This window comes from Ptychodera flava, assembly GCF_041260155.1.
Source record: "Ptychodera flava strain L36383 chromosome 23 unlocalized genomic scaffold, AS_Pfla_20210202 Scaffold_24__1_contigs__length_23054250_pilon, whole genome shotgun sequence".
NCBI classification, from domain to species: domain Eukaryota; kingdom Metazoa; phylum Hemichordata; class Enteropneusta; family Ptychoderidae; genus Ptychodera; species Ptychodera flava.
The window spans coordinates 7,969,401-7,992,626 of record NW_027248278.1 but is presented as its reverse complement, the minus strand read 5'-3'; the positions used below and the strand labels follow the sequence as shown (position 1 = coordinate 7,992,626).

At 38.0% G+C, this 23,226-nt stretch overlaps 1 protein-coding gene across 4 annotated transcripts in view; it reads left to right on the top strand.

Moving 5' to 3' along the window:
• The first annotated feature begins 848 nt into the window (after window positions 1-848).
• The window catches only part of LOC139125099 (uncharacterized), a 53,675-nt gene continuing 31,297 nt past the window's right edge, over window positions 849-23,226 (top strand). The window contains exons 1-5 of one of the 4 annotated variants that reach the window (XR_011550148.1): window positions 850-1,034; window positions 5,913-7,203; window positions 8,630-8,837; window positions 12,557-15,163; window positions 15,254-15,537. Coding sequence is in view for 3 of the 4 variants with exons in the window: in XM_070691209.1 (XP_070547310.1) it covers window positions 5,953-7,203; window positions 8,630-8,837; window positions 12,557-14,103 (3,006 nt within the window). In the remaining variant the exon portion in view is untranslated. Of the gene's footprint in view, window positions 1,035-1,071; window positions 1,832-5,912; window positions 7,204-8,629; window positions 8,838-12,556; window positions 15,539-23,226 lie in introns of those variants that run through there. The other 3 variants (XM_070691209.1, XM_070691207.1, XM_070691208.1) reach the window with 3 other exon arrangements.

Genomic DNA, 23,226 nt, shown 5'->3' with positions numbered 1-23,226 from the left:
ATGAAAATGAGTGAACTGGTGTGTACATGAATTGAGTTTTGCCAGACTTTGGTGAACGATTTACCAAAGCGAAAGCAATGGCTTATTAATTGATCGATGTTGAACGTTAAATCTCCTTTCCACGTTTTACCCTTTGAGCGCTGTAATTTTCTCCCACCAAAATTTTAGTGCAAAATTTTACCAATTGTATGATTTTTCTGTAATTTTTTGATAATTTTGGACCAAATCGACATCACATTTCATTGGCTACAGGTTTTTTTCCCAATTTTTTTGCAAAAATTGGAGAAAAATTGACAGGGTTTATTATATAAAGGGGACAAAAATAGACTTTGGCGCTCAAAGGATTAAAGTTCACGCAAGACGCCTCCAATCTAATACTGAGGAAAACACCATGAAACGTTACGTGTTGTTGTCGCATGTCGCAGTTGTGAAGTCGCAGGTCGCAGTTTGACAAACACGCAGGTCGCTGTTGTGAAGTCGCAGGTTACACCTAGGTCTAAATGCCGAAGTCGCAGGTCGCATGTTTCAAACTCGCGGGACGCAGGTCGCAGTTTTGAAGTCGCAGGTCGCATGTCGCATGTCGTGACCGGTCTTCCATGAGTGATCAATTCAACAGTGATTTTGAGAAAGTTTGTAGTTTTTAGCGGAGTTCAACTTCAACTGGCAGAGGGTATTTAAAGATAAGTCAGATAGGCTGCATTGAGATGGTGAGTATATCAAAGATTTCAAATAGGTTGGAGATATTAAGATGAAAACGTCATAGATGAGAATTCAGCGAAAACTCTAAAGTTAATAGGAACGTACGCGTTATACGGCAATTTTGACCAGCGCCCTCATCTTTTTTGAAGCGAGAGCCATAACCCGGAAGTATATATGTGGACCCTAGATGACCTTAATCTATCTGTTAACGCAAAAACGTTGTGGTTTTTCTCCAAAATATTCATCTATTTCGCTCTGTATCGGCCGACCGTATATTGATCAATCTTTCAGTTGTTTCTATAAACTTCAACTGCGGAAGAAGTTAATTTTGGAAGGTAAGGAAGGATTCGGTAAATTTGATTAATTTTCCATTTTGTGGTGAGTACATTGGTGGCGACCCCTGATTTTGTCGCTCAGGGTTTTTTCCCTACTTCACTTACGCTGATCATCAGTACGCGAACTCCACGCGGTTCAATCGACGGTCTCAATCTAATCGGAGCGGCTGAATGTGAGGCAAGAGGCAAGCTTTGCGAAACCAGTTTCTAGGGTATATGGTTTTGCAGGCAATGAATGAGTTTGGCCTTAAAAATCCGTTCATACACTGTCACACCACAAAGTATTTGTGGAGAGACCGTGGTTCATGATCGATGCAATGTGAGCATGGGCTCAGTTAGAAGTTTCTTTCTACCTCCATGATCAGAGCAAGGAGTTGCTGCAGATCCGGACCGAAGCCCGCATATTTCACGACCTATATCAATCAAGCTTTAAGTCAAATATATCGGACCCAGGCAGTTGAATACGAACTATAGCTGATTTCCTTGGCGATCATCATCCTGTGCTCTACTCTATCCGTCAACCTGAAACCCAAACATCTATCTCCAAACCCCATCGACTCTCTCCACGAGTGATGAATGTGAAACGACTTCAGTGTCCACAGATCTTTATTCTTGTCGACGATTGTGGACACGATGTTACAACAAGATTGCAGGCAGTCGGCTGACTACGCAAAGTCCCTGCAATAATACTACAGGCATAAAGCAGTGAGAGGAAACCGAGTACCAGCTGTATACATATTACATGGTATACATTGTGACGAACAATGGAGACAGTGAGCGCAATCGAATTACTTGTGGTAGAGTGGATATTATTATCAGCTATCAACATACAAAAATTATGGATATACTCCTCCTACTAGTATCCCCACGCATATGGTACCTCCATGCTCCATGGAGAGTCCAAGCCTCCAATTTCCCTCTAGCTGCAGCGATGTATAGTCCGCAATCTACGTGATTGAATAGAGAGCCGAGTTTATTAAAATTTTGAATCTCTACAGCACTGCTCCCCTCCCCCTCCCCAAAAATCTGTGCAATCTTTTTTATTGTTTTTTTTCAATGTACTTTTTCCAGTTTGTTGTCATCGTCAGAGTGTACCACATTATAGGCTCACCCTGACTTGTTTTGTTTTGTTTTGTTTTGTTTTGTTTTTTGTTTTGTTTTGTTTTTTTGGGGGGTCAATTTTTCCCATTTTGGTAAAATAATCTGCTACTCTGAAACTGCTTGTCAGATTGCTTTGAAACTTATGCATTATCTTACAGGTGACATCAGTCAGATTTTTTTCAATTGTAATGAAATATGGGTGTTTGTATTTTGGGGGCAATTGTTCCCATTTTTGATCAAAAAATCACATTCTATGAAACAGTGTGTCAGATTGCCTTGAAATTTGATATGCATGTTCTTTTAGGGGTGACCGTACTGTAGTTGAGTTAGTTCAAATAGAAGTGAAATTTTCATATTGTAATTTTGGGACAATATTTCCTATTTTTGGTGGAAAAAATATTTTCTGAAACCACTTGTGTGAATGCTTTGAAACTTGGCATGCATGTACTCAGGGGTAAATTTAGTTGGGTTTCTTCAAATTGTGGTGAAATTTGAATAATTGTATTTTTAAGGCATTTTTTCCTGTTTATTGGTCTAAAAATCATCTTATCCAAAGTTGCTTGTCTGATTGCTTTGAAATTTGATATGAAGGTTCTTACCATGAGGCTGATCTATAACAGTGTTTAACAAATTGTGACAAAAATTCAACATAGTTTGGGAACAATTTTGTGGGTTTTTTGCCCCCCCCCCCCCCCCCAAAAAAAAAGGAAGCAAGAAAAAGTAGCTGAGATATCAAGATGGCCTGTCTGTTGAGAGTGTATGTGAATTATATTTAGTGAAGGTGGTGTTTTGAGTGGTAAATTTGGACAACAAAGTTACCAGCTACAAAAAAATTGAATGTCATAAATCTCTCAGAAACGGTATGCATTTTATTTCTCAAACATTTATGATGCCGTTGTAATGTCATTCAAAATAGACTCATATTTCGCTTTCAGTTTGGACATTTTAAGCAATTTTTGACAAAGATCATTCACAGTCAGATATGCTTAACCATTTTGGAGCAATTGCAGAGAGGCATTTGTGCTGTAGAGGGTCTTTAAGGTAGAATGCGCCTCAGGGACAGATATTCAGACTCTCAAACTTTTTCAGTTCTTTCCTGATCAACCACTTGTGGGGTTTCATTTTTAAGCCCTTTGAGTAATAAAAACTTTCACCGTCTTACTTTTCTGAAAATTTTTCTCACTAGAGTTAACACAGTGATGGTGGCCAGTGCTCTCCCCAGAGCAATTATAGAGTGGTGGCTGCCACTCATTAATTTTTGGTAAACAATAGAAACTCATTACCATAACAATTACATTTATTGTTATGCAAATTAGCTGCCACTCTATCAGAAAATCCTGGGGAGATCACTGGCGGCCATTTTGAATTTCAAAGATCGGTAAATCATGGGTAATTTGTTACCAAAATTAACACGGTGACCTATTGATTCTGATTTTTATCACAACTGGAAGTTGTGATATAGAGGTGGTTTCAACCGGTGTTTGATGTCGTCCATTTCCGTAAACGACAAAAAGTCAAAAACTGCTGAACAGACTGCGTTGATATTTGATACCGATACATAGACTGGTTCCAAGGTTCCAATTCCGAAAAATGGAGCCAAACGGAGTGCCGGTTAGATAGTTTTGGGAAATTTCTAACCCCCCTTTTTATCTAATTGATTTTAGGGGTCTTTCATATATGTAGTTTTGGATGTACACCAATCCTGCATTGTGGACTGTTTTATGAGTTGTTGAACAGAAATGAGGTTTTGATGAATGTTAGAAATATGCAGGATGGCTGATTCGAAGTATAAGAGATTTCTATGGTCTTTTGGGCATCAAAAGCATTAAGAAAAACATATTTCATAGTTTAGATCCTCACTTTTGAGATGACCCTAGGCATTTGTTAAGTAAACATCCTTGAGTCAATATACAGACTTTGACATTCCAGAGATTAAGTATCCACAACCTCACATGTTACAGTCTTTCACTACAATGGTATGGCCCAAACCCATTGTTATCAATGGAGAGTGTGGACCTGTCTACAGGAAATTGGGGTGAACAGGTTAGACAATGACGTTACAAGTAGTAGGTTAGTTATCAAGGTAGCACCAGCATAGAGTCCTGAGCATCTGTCCATGTGTTCTCACAGCAAATTACAGGGAAAAAATTATTTGAGAAGTTTCTCTCCTTTAAACAGAAGTATATTACAATTTAAACCTGTCATGGATGGATTGCTCTGAAATGATCTGAAACACAGTTATTGCCCATTAGCAACAAATCTACAGCAAGATTTATGTAAAGTTCGTAATACACAAGGTATTAGACAAAAGATGACCATGACTTTGCTACTGTTCAACATTTATTTCATTCAGATTTCCTCAGCTTAGTGTATAATTTTGTAATCTTAATTACTGTCAACTTAGCTTTACTAACTTACTCTAACCTCATTATTCTTACACTACTGTTATACCTTATAACCACAAAATTTCAAGAGATGCATATATGATTGTCACTTAACAAACAATTTACAAAACCGTATGCTTCTGCTTTTTCTCCATATACATATACATGTCTCTTTTCTCATAAAAATGAGCTTAAAATCACAATGTGAAAAATAGTCTTTCAGCTATATGTTGCTCATTGACTTCGTGGTCTGTCTAATTCACAGTGAGTGTGGTTGTTGATAAATGCCGATAATACTAGGCGGTCATTATGTCCAAGCGCCATTGGCGATATTTTTTAACATAATGACCATAGGTCATTATCACATCTGGGAAGTTGTGATATAGGGTTAGCTTCAACCAGTGGTGGACAGTGTCCATTTTCCGTAAACGACAAAAAGTCAAAATCCGCTGAACAGACTGCATTGATATTTGGTAGAGATATTCAGACTAATTCCAAGGTTCCGATTCCGAAAAATGGAGCCAAACGGAGCAGCGGTTAGATAGTTTTGGGAAATTTCTAACCCCCCTTTAACTAATTGATTTTAGGGGTCTTTCATATATGTAGTTTTGGAATGTACACAAATCCTGCATTGTGGACTATTTAATGAGTTGTGGAACAGAAATGAGGTTTTGATGAATGTTACAAATATGCAGGATGGCTGATTCAAAGTATCAGAGATTTTCATGCGCTTTTGGTAATAAAATTGATAAAAAACAACATATTTAATGTTTTAGATTTCTCACATTTGTTATGACCCTTAACATTACAGACTTGATGACATAACTAGCTGCTGGACCTGTTTACTGGCGCATTGATTTAAAGACAAAGATCGTTTTATTTTGTAATAAGGACGTGTGATTTCGTGAAACAGTCTATTAGCCTGGAAATGTGATTTTTGCGAATATTGCTTACCCCACTGACAAACAGTGTGGTTTGAAAATGGCTGGAATTCGCTACTTCGGGACTTTGTTTTCTGTGTGCATTTACTGACAAACTCCAAACCCGCAGCACCTACCAATTCAGTATTTCATGTACAGTAGTACCCAGAGATAGAGTAGTTTCACAATGTGCCAGTTGTGATCAGTGCCATTGGCGCTATTTTTGATTTTGACATTGAAGTTTGCAAATCAATAAAGCTAAAATCCCATGTATAGTACAGACAAATAAATCTGTTATCTTATTTTTATCCCCGAATATTGTAACTTACAAATTACTACCCTTTCCAAACATCCATTTAGGATTTTACTGCATGGTTTACTATGGAATGGGTGAGTCCATATGAATGGAATAGGGGTGAAAGGGCCAAGGCATGCTGTAACAATGTTTTTTACTTATGTCTTGTTTCTTTAAGATTCTTTGAGCTTCAAGGAAGTCTCAGTAAAGACGTTGCCATGGATCCTTCAAATTACCCTACGAATAGACCACAGAATCTAGTGAATAGACAAGGCTATGTAATGGAAGGACAGGAACAAAGGACAGATAGATCAGAATATACAAGTAGTAGACAAGAATATTCAGCAGATGGAAGACCTCAACAGGGACCAGAATGCATGCTGGAGAGACAAGAGTACATAATGAATAGACCAGAATATACACAGAATAGACTGGAATATACAGGTGGACAAGAATGTTCAATACACCAGCGAGAAACCAGGTCAGATCTTACTTTGCCTAGACCTGACTATTCAAATAGACAAGAGCATGCAGTTGATAAACAGGGCAATAGACTAAAACACACCATGACTGGACCAGAATACACAAGTAGACCAGACCATGCTATAGACAGGTCAGAACTGAATAGATCAGAATATCCCACATGTAGACCAGCAGAATCAGTTGACAGGCCTGAAAGCTTGACAAATAAACCTGAACCAGCACATACTGTAAATAGACCAGAATACTCAAAAGATAGACAAGAGTACTTGATGAATAGACAAACAGTTCTCAGCAATAGATCAGACCGTATCAGTAGCTTAAATAGGGTAGAGTATTCTGTGAGTAGACCAGTGTGTTCACAGGATATACCAGAATATAGGATGAGTAGACCAGATGATGGCGTTTATAGACTTGAACATACCTCAAGTACATGTAGGTCAGACTTTGAGCAAGATAAGTGTGAATCTGCACCTAACAGAATGCAACAGACAGATAAGAGGCCAGAATGTGAAATTAGTTGTCAGTCTGAGCTTGCTGATAGACCAGTAACAGATCACCAAAGATCAGAATATACAATGAATAGACAGAGACATGTGGCTGATAGTGAAAGCCAAACCACAAATAGACAAGAACATTCAGTTAATCAGACTGAAGTTAGTGCCGAAAGAACGGAAGAAAACATGAATAGATATGAAACTGCTCAGGAGAACTCAAACCCTGCACCTGCAGAGTCAGCATCAATCTTGAATACACCAGAAGATGGTCTGAATAGACAAGAATCTATCCTGAGTAGACAAGAAGATGTTCCGAATAGGCAAAAATCTGTCCTGAGTGGACCTGAAGATGTTTTGGAAAGACAGGAAGATGTTGGAGGTAGAGCCAAATCTGTCCTGAACAGACCAGAGCAAGAAGTGGATAGTCAAGAATCTTCAGCAGAACTGGACAGTAATCAGAAAGAAAAACTGATCAATTGTGTCTTCCAAACGGTAAGCCTTCTCTGCTTTCTTCAAATCACCGTTCATCTCAGTTTTTACAGGTGTTCTTGGAGATCTGTCCTTCTCAAGTGTATATTTTGGCCATGTCTCACGATACCTTTGGGCGTTGACCACATTAACCGCTGAAGAATACATAAATGGAAAAATTAAACGACGTCATCCGATAGCAATTTTTATGAACTGACAAAGTCCTCAGATATATTCAGCAGGTTTAATTGACCCATTGGCATAGTTGGTGTATTGTACTGTCATAAACTGAATTTGGAAGACACCGTTTTAACCCTTTGAGTGCCAAAGTCAATTTTTGTCGCTTTTATCAAATATACCCCAGTCAATTTTTTTCAGATTTTTGCCAAAATTTTGATAAAAAATTGCAGCCAATGAAATGTGATGTTCATTTGGTTCAAAAATTATCAAAAGAATACAGAAAAATTCATAAAATATGGTAAAATGTGCACTAAAATTTTCGGGGGGAATAATTAGAGCATTCAAGTGGTTAATTTACTGTGGGTCACTATTTTTACACCCAGAAATAACTGCAATTGTGTGATTGTATCTTCGTCTTTCATATTTATAAAAGTGCTTTACATGTGGTCCATACACTCCCAGAAAGTCCTTGAATTTTACAGCCTTCTGGAAAGTCCTGGAAAAATCCTTGAAAATGAAATTGAGTCCGGGAAAATTTAGGAATTTGATAGTCCACCTAAAACTTTAAACACTGACAAGATGATCAGTCAAAGATGTTGTAAAATGATATTTATTATGATATATAAACTGATCTATTGTAAACATGATACCGTGAAAATGGTATTTTGGACCTCAAAAATCCTTGAAAATTGCTGAAAAATCCTTGAATTTGAAGTGACTCACAAAATCAAACGGATAAAAAATCATACAGGTAAATTTGCATTTATTTTGATGCTCAAATAGCACTGATTGCAAATGACGTCACTGTTCTCTCTCATTAATATGCATAAATAAATATTTGTCCTCATTTTCCGCATAAACGACGAATATAAAACCTGCAAGTGTTAGAATGGGTATTTAGCATCACAGTTATTTGTATGAATTGATGACTGAGACTAGAAGCTGCAACAACAGCCGCGCATACAACGACAAAATTTGTCCGAATTTCAGCATATTTGTCCGAAAGTCGCACGCGTGCAGCTATATTTAGTAACAAACCCGAAATCGCGATCAACGCTATTAAGTTTATGCATTGTGTGGTATTAACCTTTTCACCCCCAATTCCCTGTATACAGGTCCACACTTACCATTGATAACAATGGGTTTGGACCAAACCATGGTGGTGAAAGGGTTAAATTGACTTGCAACTGTCCATTACTCTCCATGTCTGGTAATACCATAAAAGTACAATGTTACTGTTGCTTTAAATGTTTTTCTCTTGTTTGCCTAGGTATATGATTTGGTCAAATCAATCAGCTGTGAAGTGTTTCTAAAAGTGGTTGACTCTGACAGTAATGCCCTCGTGTACGGCACCAATGACTTCTTGAACAAATACTTTGACAAGGGACTCCATGCACATCACAAGGATGTACTCATCGGTGTGGAAACAGACAAGTTTGCTTCAAAGCTCAAGGAAAAATTGGTTCCACAAAATAAAGGTATGAATTTTATTTGCAGCTTTTTCAAAAAAAAATTCACTGAAGGAAGGTATGGGAAAACTTTTCATTTGATCAACCGGTAATTACACATTCCTATAATGTCAGTTTCCTTGACTTTCAAGAAAAATTTTCTTGTTCAAATGCCCATTTCTCATGCATCAGATATCAAATGTTGCCCACCCCTTCAGAATCAGAGGGGAATCGTTGATGGCATAGCGGGCCCTATTGTCATCATTTGATTGAAAATTAACCAGAACTATTTTAAAGTAGACAACTTTTTGATTTAAAAGTGATGAAATTACCTGTCTTACATAGAAAATCCAGTTTTTAAAAAATCATTCCTGAAAATCAATAGACCACATTAAAATCATTTCAATATAGTGCTGTGCTATTTAAATATGAAAATCGTTCCATTTTTTAACATATTTTTATCCATCTTAGAAATGTAGCATACGATTTTCACTTGCAAATAAACCCAGAAATATGGAGAAGCAGTTAATAAAAACACCATAGTCCAAACAAGGGACTATATACTCTGAAGGAAGGTAACCATGTGGCTTCCTGATGTCAGGCAAATGGTCACCTGCCCTCAGGTACACACCATAGTCCCTTGTTTGGCCAATTAGTATGTCTTCAAAGTTTCCTTTTTTAAACCAAATTGAATTTGCCAGAAAGCTTTATTAAACCTCATTACATCTTAAACTAGAAGAAATTATGGTTATGGCATTGCTTAGTATCATACTTCAGGATTAAACATCCATACTCCTGTGTTCGCGCTGCCCATTCGCCACGTTCGCAAATGCGAATTGAAATCAGCAGTGGCGAAGAAAAATCGATCCTAATTCGCCACAGTGGCGAATGTGATTTTTGTTGAAAAAATTCCGCAAAATAAGCAAAAACTTGGGTTTTTTTAGTCTTTTGTTGATCTGCGCTTCTCTTTCGGCGATTCGCGAAAAAACTATATCTACTTCCGTATTGTTCTCTCCGACGTACGCAATTGCAATCGAGCCAAGTCTCGCGAGAGATTTGACGTCAATTTGTATAGTGTACAGCATGCACATAAATGACTATCGCGAGAATTGAAAATGCAGGCAGACGCAATCGAGCCCTAGTCTCGCGATAAATTTGACGTCATTTTGTCTAGTGTACAGCATGCAAGCAAAGCGAACACTCGCGAGAATTGAAACTTTTGCTATAGCAGACATACGCATTTCAATCGTGGTCACAAAGTTCGGTGTTGAAATTTATTTGCATCGTGGTCTAGACGTTCCGTGTTGCGCATTTTAATCGAGGTCTTATTTTAATGGTGGTCGATTTGCATCGCGGTCCTCATGGTCCCCTATTGATGTTCATTAAAATCGCCATCCAAGCGCGACGCATTCCGTGTTGTTGTCGATTTGCATCGCGGTCTCGACGTTCCGTGTTGTTGTTCATTAGGGTTCCCAGACACTTCGCACCAAAACCACTTCGCACCATACCATCTCGTCCCATACCATTTCGCACCAAAACCACTTCGCACCAAAACAACCTCGTACCAAAACCTCTTCGCCTCAAAAATCACGTCGCCAAAATCATTGCGAACCCGAAAAAAAAAAAAAACACGACTTAACTCCCCAATTTATCGGTAACCGTTAAAAGCTGAAAATAACCCACCACTGCCAGTGAAGTTTTAATCACCTTTCTACCATCCCAGGACTGAAATCTTGAAATTGTACACATTTCGAGAAAATGACATCGCATCGTGCAATACCGCGCACGGCAAGGTAATGTACCATGTAGCAGTTTGTGTGTTTCTTTTTTCTAATATATGGTATGGTTTCATGGAAGAATAAATGGTTCGTGATAGCCAAGTTGAAGGTAAAAACAACGTTATGATACATCGTGACATCGATGTTTTAGGACGAGTTGACGGAACTATACGGTAAGCGAAGTGGTTTTAGTAAGAGGTGGTACTTGGGGCGAAGTGGCGTCGGACGAGGTAGTACTTGGGACGAGGTGGTTTTGGTGCGAAATGGTTTTGGGACGAAGTTGTGTGGGGCAAACTGGTTTTGGTGCGAAGTGTCTGGACCCCGTTCATTAGAGAGGTTATAATCTAATTACGTGTACGTCTGAAGGCACATAGTGGCGTACGTACGCGTCTATTTTTAACATCCATGGCGTATCCATGCTCAGTTGTGATTTTTTTGGTTGATTTTGCCGTATTGTTTTTTCAGAAACATACGAAATTCGTCTAAGTATTAAGACATATTAATTTCTCTACGCGAGGACTATTCAAGCTCGTTGTATCCTCGCATTAAATTTACCGATTTTCTGTAATACATTTATTTATGTGGTTTACGGAAATTTTTGTGACAGCTTCAGGTAAAAAGTTGAATTGGACAACATTTCATTTATGTCAGGAAATCATAGCACGTACGTCTTGTGCGGTTGAACTCTACGGAATTTTCTGATATCAAAGATGTTTGCTAATTTACAATGATACTCATACTCAATTCCCGCAAATCACCAAGAAAATCTAAAAATTACTACACGTAATTAAGACTACATGTGGAAGTGTCGTTTGATGACGTTCCGAACGTCTGTGCCACATTTACGCGACGTCTTGTATGACGTGACAAAGACGCTACGTGTACTGATGGAACGTAATTACGTGTAACCAAACTTCTATTTTAATCGCAGTCCGAACGTTCAGTGTTGCTGTCATGCTGTTAATTTGCATCGCGGTGCCAACCTTCCGTGTTGCAGTTCATTTTAATCGTGGTCTCAACGTTGCGTGCTGCTGTCGATTTGCATCGGGGTCTAGCCCTGCGTACGATGCTGTGTGTTCCGCTACAGCTAATCGCCCCGCTCACTCGCTTTGTGGTGAGCGGGGCGATTAGCTGTAGCGGAACACACAGCATCGTACGCAGGGCTACATCGGGTCCAGAATCAAGCAATTTCCACTGTTAAAATGAAGACAATTGGATACAAGGTTGATGTGTTGATAGTTTATTCTTGTGCATGCAACTGACATTGGAGATTATAGCATTATAGAAAGCTTTGTTTTCGTAAAAATGTGTGGCTAATAAAATTTGTCTGTGGCTAATAAAATTTGAAACTATTCGCCACAATGGCTAACAGCTTTCCAAACCCAGCGCTAACACAGTACACAGACTGTTGATTGTCATTGAACAGATTACATGTACTTATCAATCAATAGGAACTTGTAGAGAATTGCTTGATCCGTAAGCTCATGGAAAATTGAGCATACTGTTACAGTAACTGAATTCATTCCGGTAATTGTGAAGTGTAACACCCTGGAAAGCTTGTGCAAAAGTTTGTCTCTCATTTTCGGGGCACATACTACCTTAAAAACCAAATGTGTATCACCCAGTTTAAATTTACAAGGACCCAATCATATACAGTTACACAATAGGGTGGTTACCAAAATGTAGAGGTTCAGGATTTGAATTAGAATTCCGTAATCCATGGACAGTGAAACCTGTCAAAACCGAACCCTGTCTAAACTGGAAACCTGTCCAAACTGAACCCTATTCCCAGTCCCATTCCAATAGAACTCTATGTTAAAAGGGCCTCTATAAACCAAACACCTCTCCAAACCGAACAATTTTCTCAGTCCCTGAACGGTTCAGTTTAGATAGGTTTTAATGTATAATTATTATGACAGATTATCTGTTCTCAGGGCTACTCACAGTAAATTTTTTTCACTCTATCCATAGATGCACAAGAGACTGTGTTTCCTGGCAAACGGGGAGAAAAACATGAGCCTCAAGTAAGGTATGCTGATAATGCAGTACAAACTGGAAATGCCTTGAACAATAATCCGCCAGTAACTCTAAGGCGAACTCGTCGACGAAAGCAGCCATCACCAAAAAGAGCCGTTGAGACAATGCCGAGGCCTGTCAAACGAAAGCGAGGCCGACCGCCTAGGGGAAAGAACAAGAAAACAACAGCAGAAAAGAAAGTATCCCACAAGTCATTGCAACCTCCCACTGATGAACAGGTTTCTGAAGATGGAAGTGACAAGGACGATGACACTTATGATGTCCCTGATGATGATAAAGATGAAGACTACCAGCCTACAACTCAACCAAGAGCCAAGCGCAAGTACACCTTCGTTAGACGTAAACCTCGCAAAGCAGCGGCTCCTGGTGAATTGAAATCGAGTACCTGTGAGATTTGTGGAGAAACGTTCAAGAAAGTGCAGGAGTTTAAGGAGCATAAGAAGAAACATGCAAAGGAAAGACTCACTTGTAAAGAATGTGGCAAAACTCTCGGCGGATATTCAAATTTGCAGCAGCATATTCGGGCAGTGCACAAAAAAGAGCGCCCATTTCAGTGCAAGATCTGCGAAAAGACTTTTACGTCAGCAACGCACCTCACCATGCACAGGGAGACCCACGCCACCGAGGATGAGAAAAAATTGCAGTGTGACAAATGTGGGAAGAAGTTCACCCACACTACAACTCTCAAAGCACATGTCAGAACATATCATCGAGAGAAAATATACGAATGCGAAACTTGTGGGCGAAAATTTCCACAGAAATCAAATCTTATAGTACATATTCGCTGTCATACAGGAGAGAAACCTTACCAGTGTGACCAGTGCGGTAGGACATTCAGTCAGCCATCTAGTTTACGGTCACATAAATTCATCCACACAGGCGAAAAGCCATTTAAGTGCTCAGTATGCGAGTATGCGTTTGTTCGGGCTGACGATCTCAAGGCGCACTTTCGGCGGCACACTGGAGAGCGTCCATTCCAGTGTGAAATCTGCGGTAAGCGATTTAGTAAGAATCAACAGATGGTGGACCATAAACGACACCACACTGGCGACAAGCGCTACAAATGTCAGCTCTGCGGCGGAATGTTCTACAAGAGCGGTCACCTGAAACGTCACATGACCATTCACTCCGGCGAGAAGCCGTTCCAGTGCCAGGTGTGTGGCAAGAAAGTGAATCGCGCCGATAACCTTCGGACGCACATGAAGGTTCATCGCAAAGAAGTGGAGGGAGCAAACGTTCCTAAGCAAGCGAAGAAACTGAAAACTTCTCCTGCAACTAACGCCATGGAATCTACCACGAACCCCAACCATGATGTGATGCATATGCAAATGACAATCAGCCCACAGCAACAGTCTCGCGCGAACATACAAGTCAATCATCCGACACAGTTACGTTCTGAAGCAGACAGGATGTATGTTGAACCACTAGCAATACAAAGCGCTATAGACGCACTGGGAGCATTACAACACGATCATTGGTGAACGACAATGATGTGCCCTTCATAGACGCGTGCCAGTGAATAGTAGACACTCACCAACTCAAGAATGTGTGGTTGCACAAACGACCCCTCAAAATGATCACAAACGCTTTTCATGCAGTGTTTTTCCCCAGAATGTGCAATTGCATAAAAAAGCCCCTATTAAAATAAATACCCCTTGAAGGGACATAAGCTGTAACTTGTGGCAAGTTTTTCAGTATTCATCTTCAGTACATCAACTACCGTGTCTGACCCTAATCCGTTTGTCATGCTGAAATTTTGAGTATTCTTTTTGTCAACACAGCTTGTATGTGTGTAGTGATCATTGTTTATTGTTTACAAATGAATTCTAGTCCGGACTTGAATACAATTCTCAACAATAACAATGTAGATTATACTCATATAGGTTGTGTTGATATGCTAAATACTTGGCATTAAATTACAGTTTAGGGATTCAATGCAGAAAGTGTAGGGAAACCATAAAGCAAAAATTCTGAAAAAAAGCCAAAAGATACAGCTTATGGAGCCTTAAAATAAACATAAATTTGAGTCATGTCCCCCTCTACAATGAGATCTTGAGATATTGATATATACAGAGTATTGATTGTAGCAATCAATACAATGATTGCTACCTTTAAACCTTTACCTGCCAGACAGTATCACTTCCCATCTGTCAAGTCAATAAAAAGTGGTATTGAGCCAAAATCATATGTATTTTGACCTACTTGGCTTTTAGTCCATAAAAATCAAGTGTACAGTATTTATGTTTTCAACAGCCTTCAAATGTACAGTATTATGTTAAAATACACCATATGGAATGTGTTGTGTTTCATTACTTTTAACCATCTTGACCCGATAGTGAAATATGGACTTGGCAGGAAAAGGGTTAATGTAAAATCATTGTTGATGTAACCTACTGAATAATCTGCCTAGATTTGACCTTCAAATAAAAACTTTGTTTGAACTTGAATGAAGTGTGAACAACTTGAGTCGACTTCAAATATAGTAAAAATTAACTACATGGAAATGAGCAAGAATTTGTAGCTGTCTTCAATTTGATATTTGCTCCTCTCAACAGCCTTACTTTACTAATACCTTGAAAACTTTAATTGTGTAATTTATATACACAATTTATTATGGGTGCCCTCAATCAGAACAAACTCCTCCAAAATTTTCAAGCAGAGTTGGACATTCCCTGGCAAACCTGGAGAAAACACTGGTGCTGCTAGTATTTGAATTGTCTATGTTGTATTCTACATTGAAATTTTTGTCAACTAAATTCCTGTTTGATAGATCTGATAAAAACTTTGGCTTTTAAAACATCAAATCCCTTCTCTCAATATGACTTCAAGTGAATAAAGCACGGAACACATCACTTCTACAGTGCATTTCACCTAGGTACCGCAACTCAGGGTATGAGACGGACACAATCCACATACAAAACACATGATTCTTGGGTATCACGGACACATTTCAAAGCCACCGACTCGTCGATTTATTACAGTAAACCAGCAGGGGGCAGCCGCTGTCTGGACTGAGAGATAAACAGTTGACTAGACTTGATCTACAATGTAACTGTTTCTTTTACAATTTCAGCTAAGAGTTCAAGAGGTTAAGAAACTAACAGAAACTAACTAAAAATGTCACACATTGTAGATCAAGTGTATCTCTCAGTCTAGACAGAGTGGCTCCCCCATGCTGGTTTACTGTAATTAATCAATGAGTCAGTGACTTTCAAATGTGTCGTGAAACCCAAGCTAATCGTTTCTGTTGTAGGTGAAATGTGTCTGTCTCGTACGCAGAGTTCAGGTACCAAGGTGAAACGCACTGTAACATATACCGGTACATTAGTATGAATTTCTTGAAAGCTTATGGTGTTTGCTGTATATTAGCATACATGTACAAGACAAAATTTATGTGTTAATCTCAATTTAGTTTAGGGGCTGACCAAAGTGTTTTGACTTTCGAAAAAGACGTATTATTCACTTTTGTGGCTACAATAATCAGGTCAGCATCGTGGGGTTGTAGTGCATCCTCTATGCTAAACAGACACACCATCGACTCTAAAAATATATTGTGCATATTACAGTACTTATGCTGTTATAAGACTACGTAAACCAAAGAAGTTCCTAGAAATTCCAAGGTTTATTGAAAGCGTAGACAGTACACAGTACAATAAATTACCCTCAATACTCTTTGATTTGTATTCTTGAAGGTTACTTTTCTAAAAACTTTTTCAGTTCTGCATGTAAGCACTAGTGTGCAGCATCAGAATAATTTCAAATAATATCTAGTAAAGTACGTTTAGATATTTCAGTGAAAGTTTGAAAATAACCAATAAACAACCATAAAAGTCACATTCTGCAGGTACTACAAATGCCATACTTTTTAGGCAGCAAGTTATGACGAACTGAACGGGTCATTCTCTGAGAAAACTTAGCATGCAAATTTCTTTTGTCACTTCCATTATCATTGCAAAAATCAATATCCTTTTGTTTCATAAAACAGGTACAACTAGTCTCCCTACTTTCCATCACATTATTCTGTATGGCTGAGGACACAATCAGTGGAAAATTTTACAAAAATGCTATCTCCTCTCTCAATTATGCATAATTTTCCAAATTATTTAAAATGAGAATTGAGAAGATTGGTGTGCATAAAGTACGTTTTCAAAGTTTTGATAAATAGTCTGTGAATTTGTCTACACATGGGAGACATAGTAGACTTCACTCTGGTATCTCCGAGGATACAAATCGCAATGAATTATGGGAATCTACAATACTGTGCAGTAGAGGGGATGTTCCCCTTCTACTGTCTATGCTGAAATAGTGTATTAGAAGGCACATTGCTTCATCACCTCATTCTTTAATTGTCCTTTATTGCTACATGTTTTTAAGGTAATTTCTTGATTACAAAACTTTTCATTATTTAATTTTATTTGTTTTAATCTACATCAAATTTGACAATTCATGTTAGAGACATCTGATCATGATACAGAAAATACACTTGCCAAAAGTCTTTACAATGTCATGTTTTTCTGCCAGTACATTATATTGAAGTTAGTTTTGATAAATACCCATAATCACTTCAATTTGAATATAAAGAGATGTTATTCTCAATGTAATATGCATAGTACCATGCATATTCATGAGACTCGATTTTAAGTAAATAATGGAGCCAGTCATAAGTTAGATCTCATGTACAATAAATGGTATGACCACCATTATTCCATCTAACTATTGCTTTTATCGTTATTAGTTTCACAAGAATTGCAGTCTAGTTGATCTACCAGGATAAAGCTTCAAGGTGACTCTGAATTCGCATATTTCCATATAAGGCAAAAAAGTTTGTCAACTAAATACATACCGGGTAGAATGTCACTAGTACTGTGCAGTATGGTTGGCGAATTCGTTTTTGCATGTTCCCAAAAGTGATCGGTGATTGACTACTGATATTAATCGTGACTGTTTTATTAAATTTGAATACTAGTATTTCACTTAATTAGGTAGCATGCGCCTCAAAAGTGAAAAACTTTCTCAAGGAATCGTTAAACCATTCTCTTACCAAATCGAGAATAAAAACTTCAGATCAACATGCGAATTCTGGTATAAGAGAAACAAATTACCCAAGATTTACCGATACTTGAAATTCAAAATGATGACCATCCCTGTGTTAACTGTTTGGAGAAAAGTACAAATTTCTATTTTCAAAAACGTGAAAGTCTTTCTTACACAAAGGGCTTCAAAATGAGCCCAAAAGAATCGGAAAAGTTTGAGAGTCTAAATGTCTGTCCCCGAGGCGCATTCTTAAATTCAGAACTACATGTACAAGCACATGGCCTTCTATCCCTTTACCTATCACTATGTACACTGAGCTGTTTACAATAGAGTCTGCTATTCACTGTTTTTAGTATCGAAGAACCCTTCCTTCCTGACATACGGCAAGATTTTCACATGTTACGTAATTTTAAAAATTGTTTTAACAGTAGTATGATGCATTTTGAGCACCTTCAACTTCAGGGCAGTATCTAATTATCAATAAAAGTTTCTAGTAAAATTATTCAGTTAGTTCCACTAAGAGTAAGAACATTTTCTATTATTGTGTAGTGAATGACTTTTCTCTTTGTAATAATTTGACAAAAAAGTTCATGTCAAATAAATGCTTGCATCTATTGTATTTTTTCGTTTTATCTATCCAAAGATGCTCCAGGACTTCAAATTGTAACTCTATCAAACGCAACATAACCAGAATAATCATTATTTGAGCTTTGTCTTAATCTCAAGAATCATTCTTTCAGTAAATTTTAAAAATTACACCAAATAATTGATGTGTTTTTTAGTGTTCTTGCCAAATTTTTCCCCTCTCTCTTTCTGCATAGTTCTACATTTTTGCAACGGATATTATAAAATATTTGAGTGTTCGTAACACATCAATTTGGGCGTATGAATAACGATTATCACTGTAGGCTGGTTATTTTTCAGCATCTGAAAATTGGCATTTTTTTAGTTATTTGGTATATCATCCTTTCACAGATGCCAGTTAGCAGTTAGCGTTGCCTTCATTTAAAGGGGCGGGTGGGATATCACAGGGAGCAAGACGGTAACGACACTCATTATTCAAGATGCCTCCGACCAAGAAACATGGGGGACAGAGCTCCAGAAAATATAGCATTTAAGTGTGTTTCCATAAAATCGTTACAAAATTCAACGCTCGATTACAGTCCTTAGTTTTGAAACCTGGCCGCTTCACACCTAGTTTTGGTCGATTTTATTATAAAAGTTAGATCGTTCGTGCATTGAAACTCGCTGTCAATCAAATAGTTGTGAAAACTGGCAACAGGATTAATTTGCAGATGTGCATTTAATTCTAATCTGTGGTGGTTCTGTAAACAGATCCAAACTATGCTGGTCTACTTTCCGCTTATGCTCAGCATTTGCCTATGGCAGTAGCTGTTACGTCAAAGCTATGACCATACAATTCATTGTCACAGAAAATAATTACATAAAAATAATATTTGAGTGCTGCTTTATGCCAGTAAAATTACTATTTATTACACTTCGATCCAGTCCCATGGTCACCTTGGTGAGAATTTGTGAGAATCAAAACCTTACAATGGTGTAAATCAACATTTTACGGATTTCGACAGTCCAACAGGGAATCGAAAAGTCATTGCGTTTTTGTTTTTTGTATTGGAGCATTAGGCCATATAAAGAAAATTCTTTGCCGTCCGTGGATTTTTGAAAAATCTGCCGGCCAGCCAGGTAAAAAACAAACAGACCAAAAACACAAGTGTATTAACATATGCTCAATTTTTATTTCGTTTCCTTTGGAAAAATATTATTTGTACTTGTAATAGTGTTAACATTGTGTTTGGTTCTTGATTTTTTCTGAAAACCTACCAGCATGCGGACGGCAAACAAATAATTTTGTTTAAAGCGCCTTATCCACATCTCACTTTTAAAGCGCCTTATCCACATCTCACTTTGAAACGTCTCTTTAGATAAGATGATACAGACTTTCGGTTTGAATAACTAAGCCCAGAGCAATTTCGGCTGTATCAAAATGCTTTCTCAAGATGGAGTGCTTTCTACTGTAGCCTGCGCTCGATTTCCGATTGTCGATACCAAACGTCCGATGTGCAGAGTCCCATTTCTTCCACCAAAGATGCTAAAAGGTTGGAATGGCAGCGACAGCGATAAAGCAAATTGTAACACTGAAACTGGCCTGTGTTTGGTTAGGCGGAGTAGATACTAATCCGAAAACCTGTGATTCAGGACTGCCGCTTTAATATTGCACCTTGTCTGTGATTAGTTGGACGTAAATGTCAGCTTCTCAGTGAAATGGGTACGGACCTTTAGATTATCAAAACAAGAAACGTTCAACATTCAAAGCAAAGCTCTGGCTTTGGTTCAAACAACACAAAATATTTTCATGAATTTTACTGATGGGAATGAAGAAATCGGAAAATTTTCAAAAAACAAGTGTGCTACTTTAAGTGGCAAGAAATCAAAAGAAAATGTTAAACTGAAGTCAGAACAGAATGCTATGTACTAAATGTTGTGCATTTGACAGTAACAGGTTGCCTGATCGTGCGCGACAATGCAGAATTCTCGGCCAATTCGAATTCCCCCGTGTAGTTGCCAGCTATGAGGGGGAAGTTAACCATGTACTTCCTATTATTTCTTAGGATGGGCCCCTTCACAAGATGTTACACACCCACAACGTGAACCTGCAACTTTACTTCTCGAATCCTATAGAAAACCTATCGCATATCCTACCATCTGCAACATGCATTCTCCATCGCCAGGTCGTCTATACCAGCAACGCCTGAGACTGGAGCAAAACGTAATTTGATGTCACAACTTGACCGCCTCTCGTCAACTTTAGTTTCGCTCGAGTGACTACCGGACGTAGTGACAGAACATTCGCGAGAAACATAAAGGCGCTCTTTTGAATCATGCCCAAACTACACTTTCTTTAATAAATATACCCCTGACCAGCAACAGTAACACTCTTCCGACCATGTTCTGACGTTGACCCATACATTCATAATTACATAGCCACCATAAAGACGGAAGGAACAAGATTAGGTTATCGTGAATTATTCGTATACATTAAAAAATTGAAATCAGTGTAAGTTACTGTTACTTACCGTCTTCTATGTTTTCTGCATGAGGGCCGCCTTTCCTGATAAACACCATAACGTAACTGTTTTGTTTACTCTTTCAGTGAATACTTCTCTGCATCCATGAAATGGTAAGTTGCAGTAGTGTCGCATAATACGGTATATGTATAGTTTTATTGTATTAGAATCTTTTATTTATAATTTCATGTTTAATAATATTTTACAAGTATATTAATATAATATTTCGTACATAATTCAAGCCTAGTACACCTGTGTTCTTTGCTTTAATGCACAGTTTATATTGAGTGAGATCTGCAAAGTCATGCGTCTATAATTAACTAAAGACAATCGGCAAAGTCAAATCGCTCCCAGTAAGCACAATGTTAAAGGCATGGTTCAGGGGTCAGATTGTCTTGCCAGGAAATTTACTCACAAGATTACAATTTCAATGGAAAACAAAAGGCTATGACACGTTCATAATCCTCTCACAGAATAGAACAAACTCGATCCCTGGGATCGATTCCCCTACCATTAAAAGGGTAAAGGTCGTCGTCCAGGCATTGCTAATATCTTAAGTAGTTAAAAACAATAAGGCCAAAGTAATTAAATTCTTTGTTTTGCGTCCCAACCCGCTTGGGTTTTTAAGGTTTTCATAAAAAAAAACACACAGAGTATTTGAATAGGAAATTTCAGGACATTGCCGCTTAGCTTTTCTGAACCAAAATTTTGTTATAATTTTTTATTTGCTGCAATCAAATTACATTGTGTTAATTTTCTTGTGTGTGTTTTTCAGCCGCTTAGACGCGTACCTTTTCCCATTTAGAGTGGACTCAAAACAAAGAATTTAATTACTTTGGCCTAATCGGCTACTTCAAAGGTCACGAAAATGAACAAGGGAGATAATTCACCACGTGCAGGGGGTTACTGTCGGTCAGTTCATTGTCAGTCGTTACAGTTAAATTCACAGGTTAAATTCTTAGCAATCGTCAGGCTATATTGCAATGTTCTGACGCAATTTTATCAAGTTTTTAGTCCCCACGGACACCGTCCGGGGGGACTTATAGGTTTGGTCATGTCCGTGCGTGCGTGCGTGCGTCCGTCTGTGCGTCCGTCCGTCCGTTCACGCAGATATCTCAGATACGCCTCGAGCGATTTCATTCAAACTTGGTACATAGATTACTTCATATGTCATACATATGCACGTCGATTTGTTTTGTGATACGATCCAATATGGCCGCCAGGCGGCCATTTTATTACGATTTTTTCATGTACAGAGCCATAACTCAGGCATATCTCAACTGATTTTATTCAAAGTTGGTACAAGGACATTGACCTATGTCATACATATGCACCTCGATTTGTTTTGTGATACAATCCAATATGGCCGCCAGGCGGCCATTTTATTGCGATTTTTTCATGTACAGGGCCATAACTCAGGCATATCTCAACTGATTTTACTCAAAGTTGGTACAAGGACATTGACCTATGTAATACATATGCACGGTAATCTGTTTTGTGATACGATCCAATATGGCCGCCAGGCGGCCATTTTGTTATGATTTTTTCATGTACAGAGCCATAACTCAGACATGTTTCAACTGATTTTATTCAAAGTTGGTACAAGGACATTGTAATCAAAGTACCCATTAACAAGTGGGGACTGTGTCATCTACGATGACTTGTTTAAATTTGTGTTTATGTCTTGAAAAAATATTCTTCTGTTGACGATATATATGCAAAACAGAATATATTAATTTAATAAACAGCTATTACTTTATTACCAGCTCATTTACTTTTCCTTAAAATATACTGTGTATAACTTTATTCTGGAAAATATATACAACTCACAAATTCTCGGTAAATTTCAGTAATTTTCTTTCTGACATTGAACAATTTAAAACAGTGTTTACATGTGTTCTTAATTCGCCAACTACGCTCCGATTTATTTTATAACAATCTTAAGTATCTGGTTGAATCTCTCTGGTTGTATATTGATGGGAATTTTGTATTATTATTTTAAGTTTTTGATACGGGCTAGTCTGATTAATATAAAAACAACAGGTCTGTAGTATTTGACAGTAATTGCGAGTACCATTCACACAAATTGCAAATACAGAAACAAAATTATCAAACAATCTTGGCGACCATCGATCTTATCCAGAGACACAGGAATTTGAAAAACCAAATTCAATGATAAAATCTCGTATCTGTCAGGTACAAATACTACAAAGATGTACCGGATCTTACTGTTTATATAGCAAAACATACGAAAATGTGTTTTCTGAATACAGTGCAGCTGAGAATGCTTCTCTCACAAACGTTTCAACATGAATTCTTTCATATTTAAAACTTGTTAATTAAGATACTTTACCAAATATTTAGACAAAATATCTTCTTTCAAACATGTTGACTAAGATTTCAAGATGATGGAGATAAGGTAGACTGAGCCCCTGGGGAAAATATCGGAAACTCCAACTTTTAAAATATTGTTTTGGCCTACCA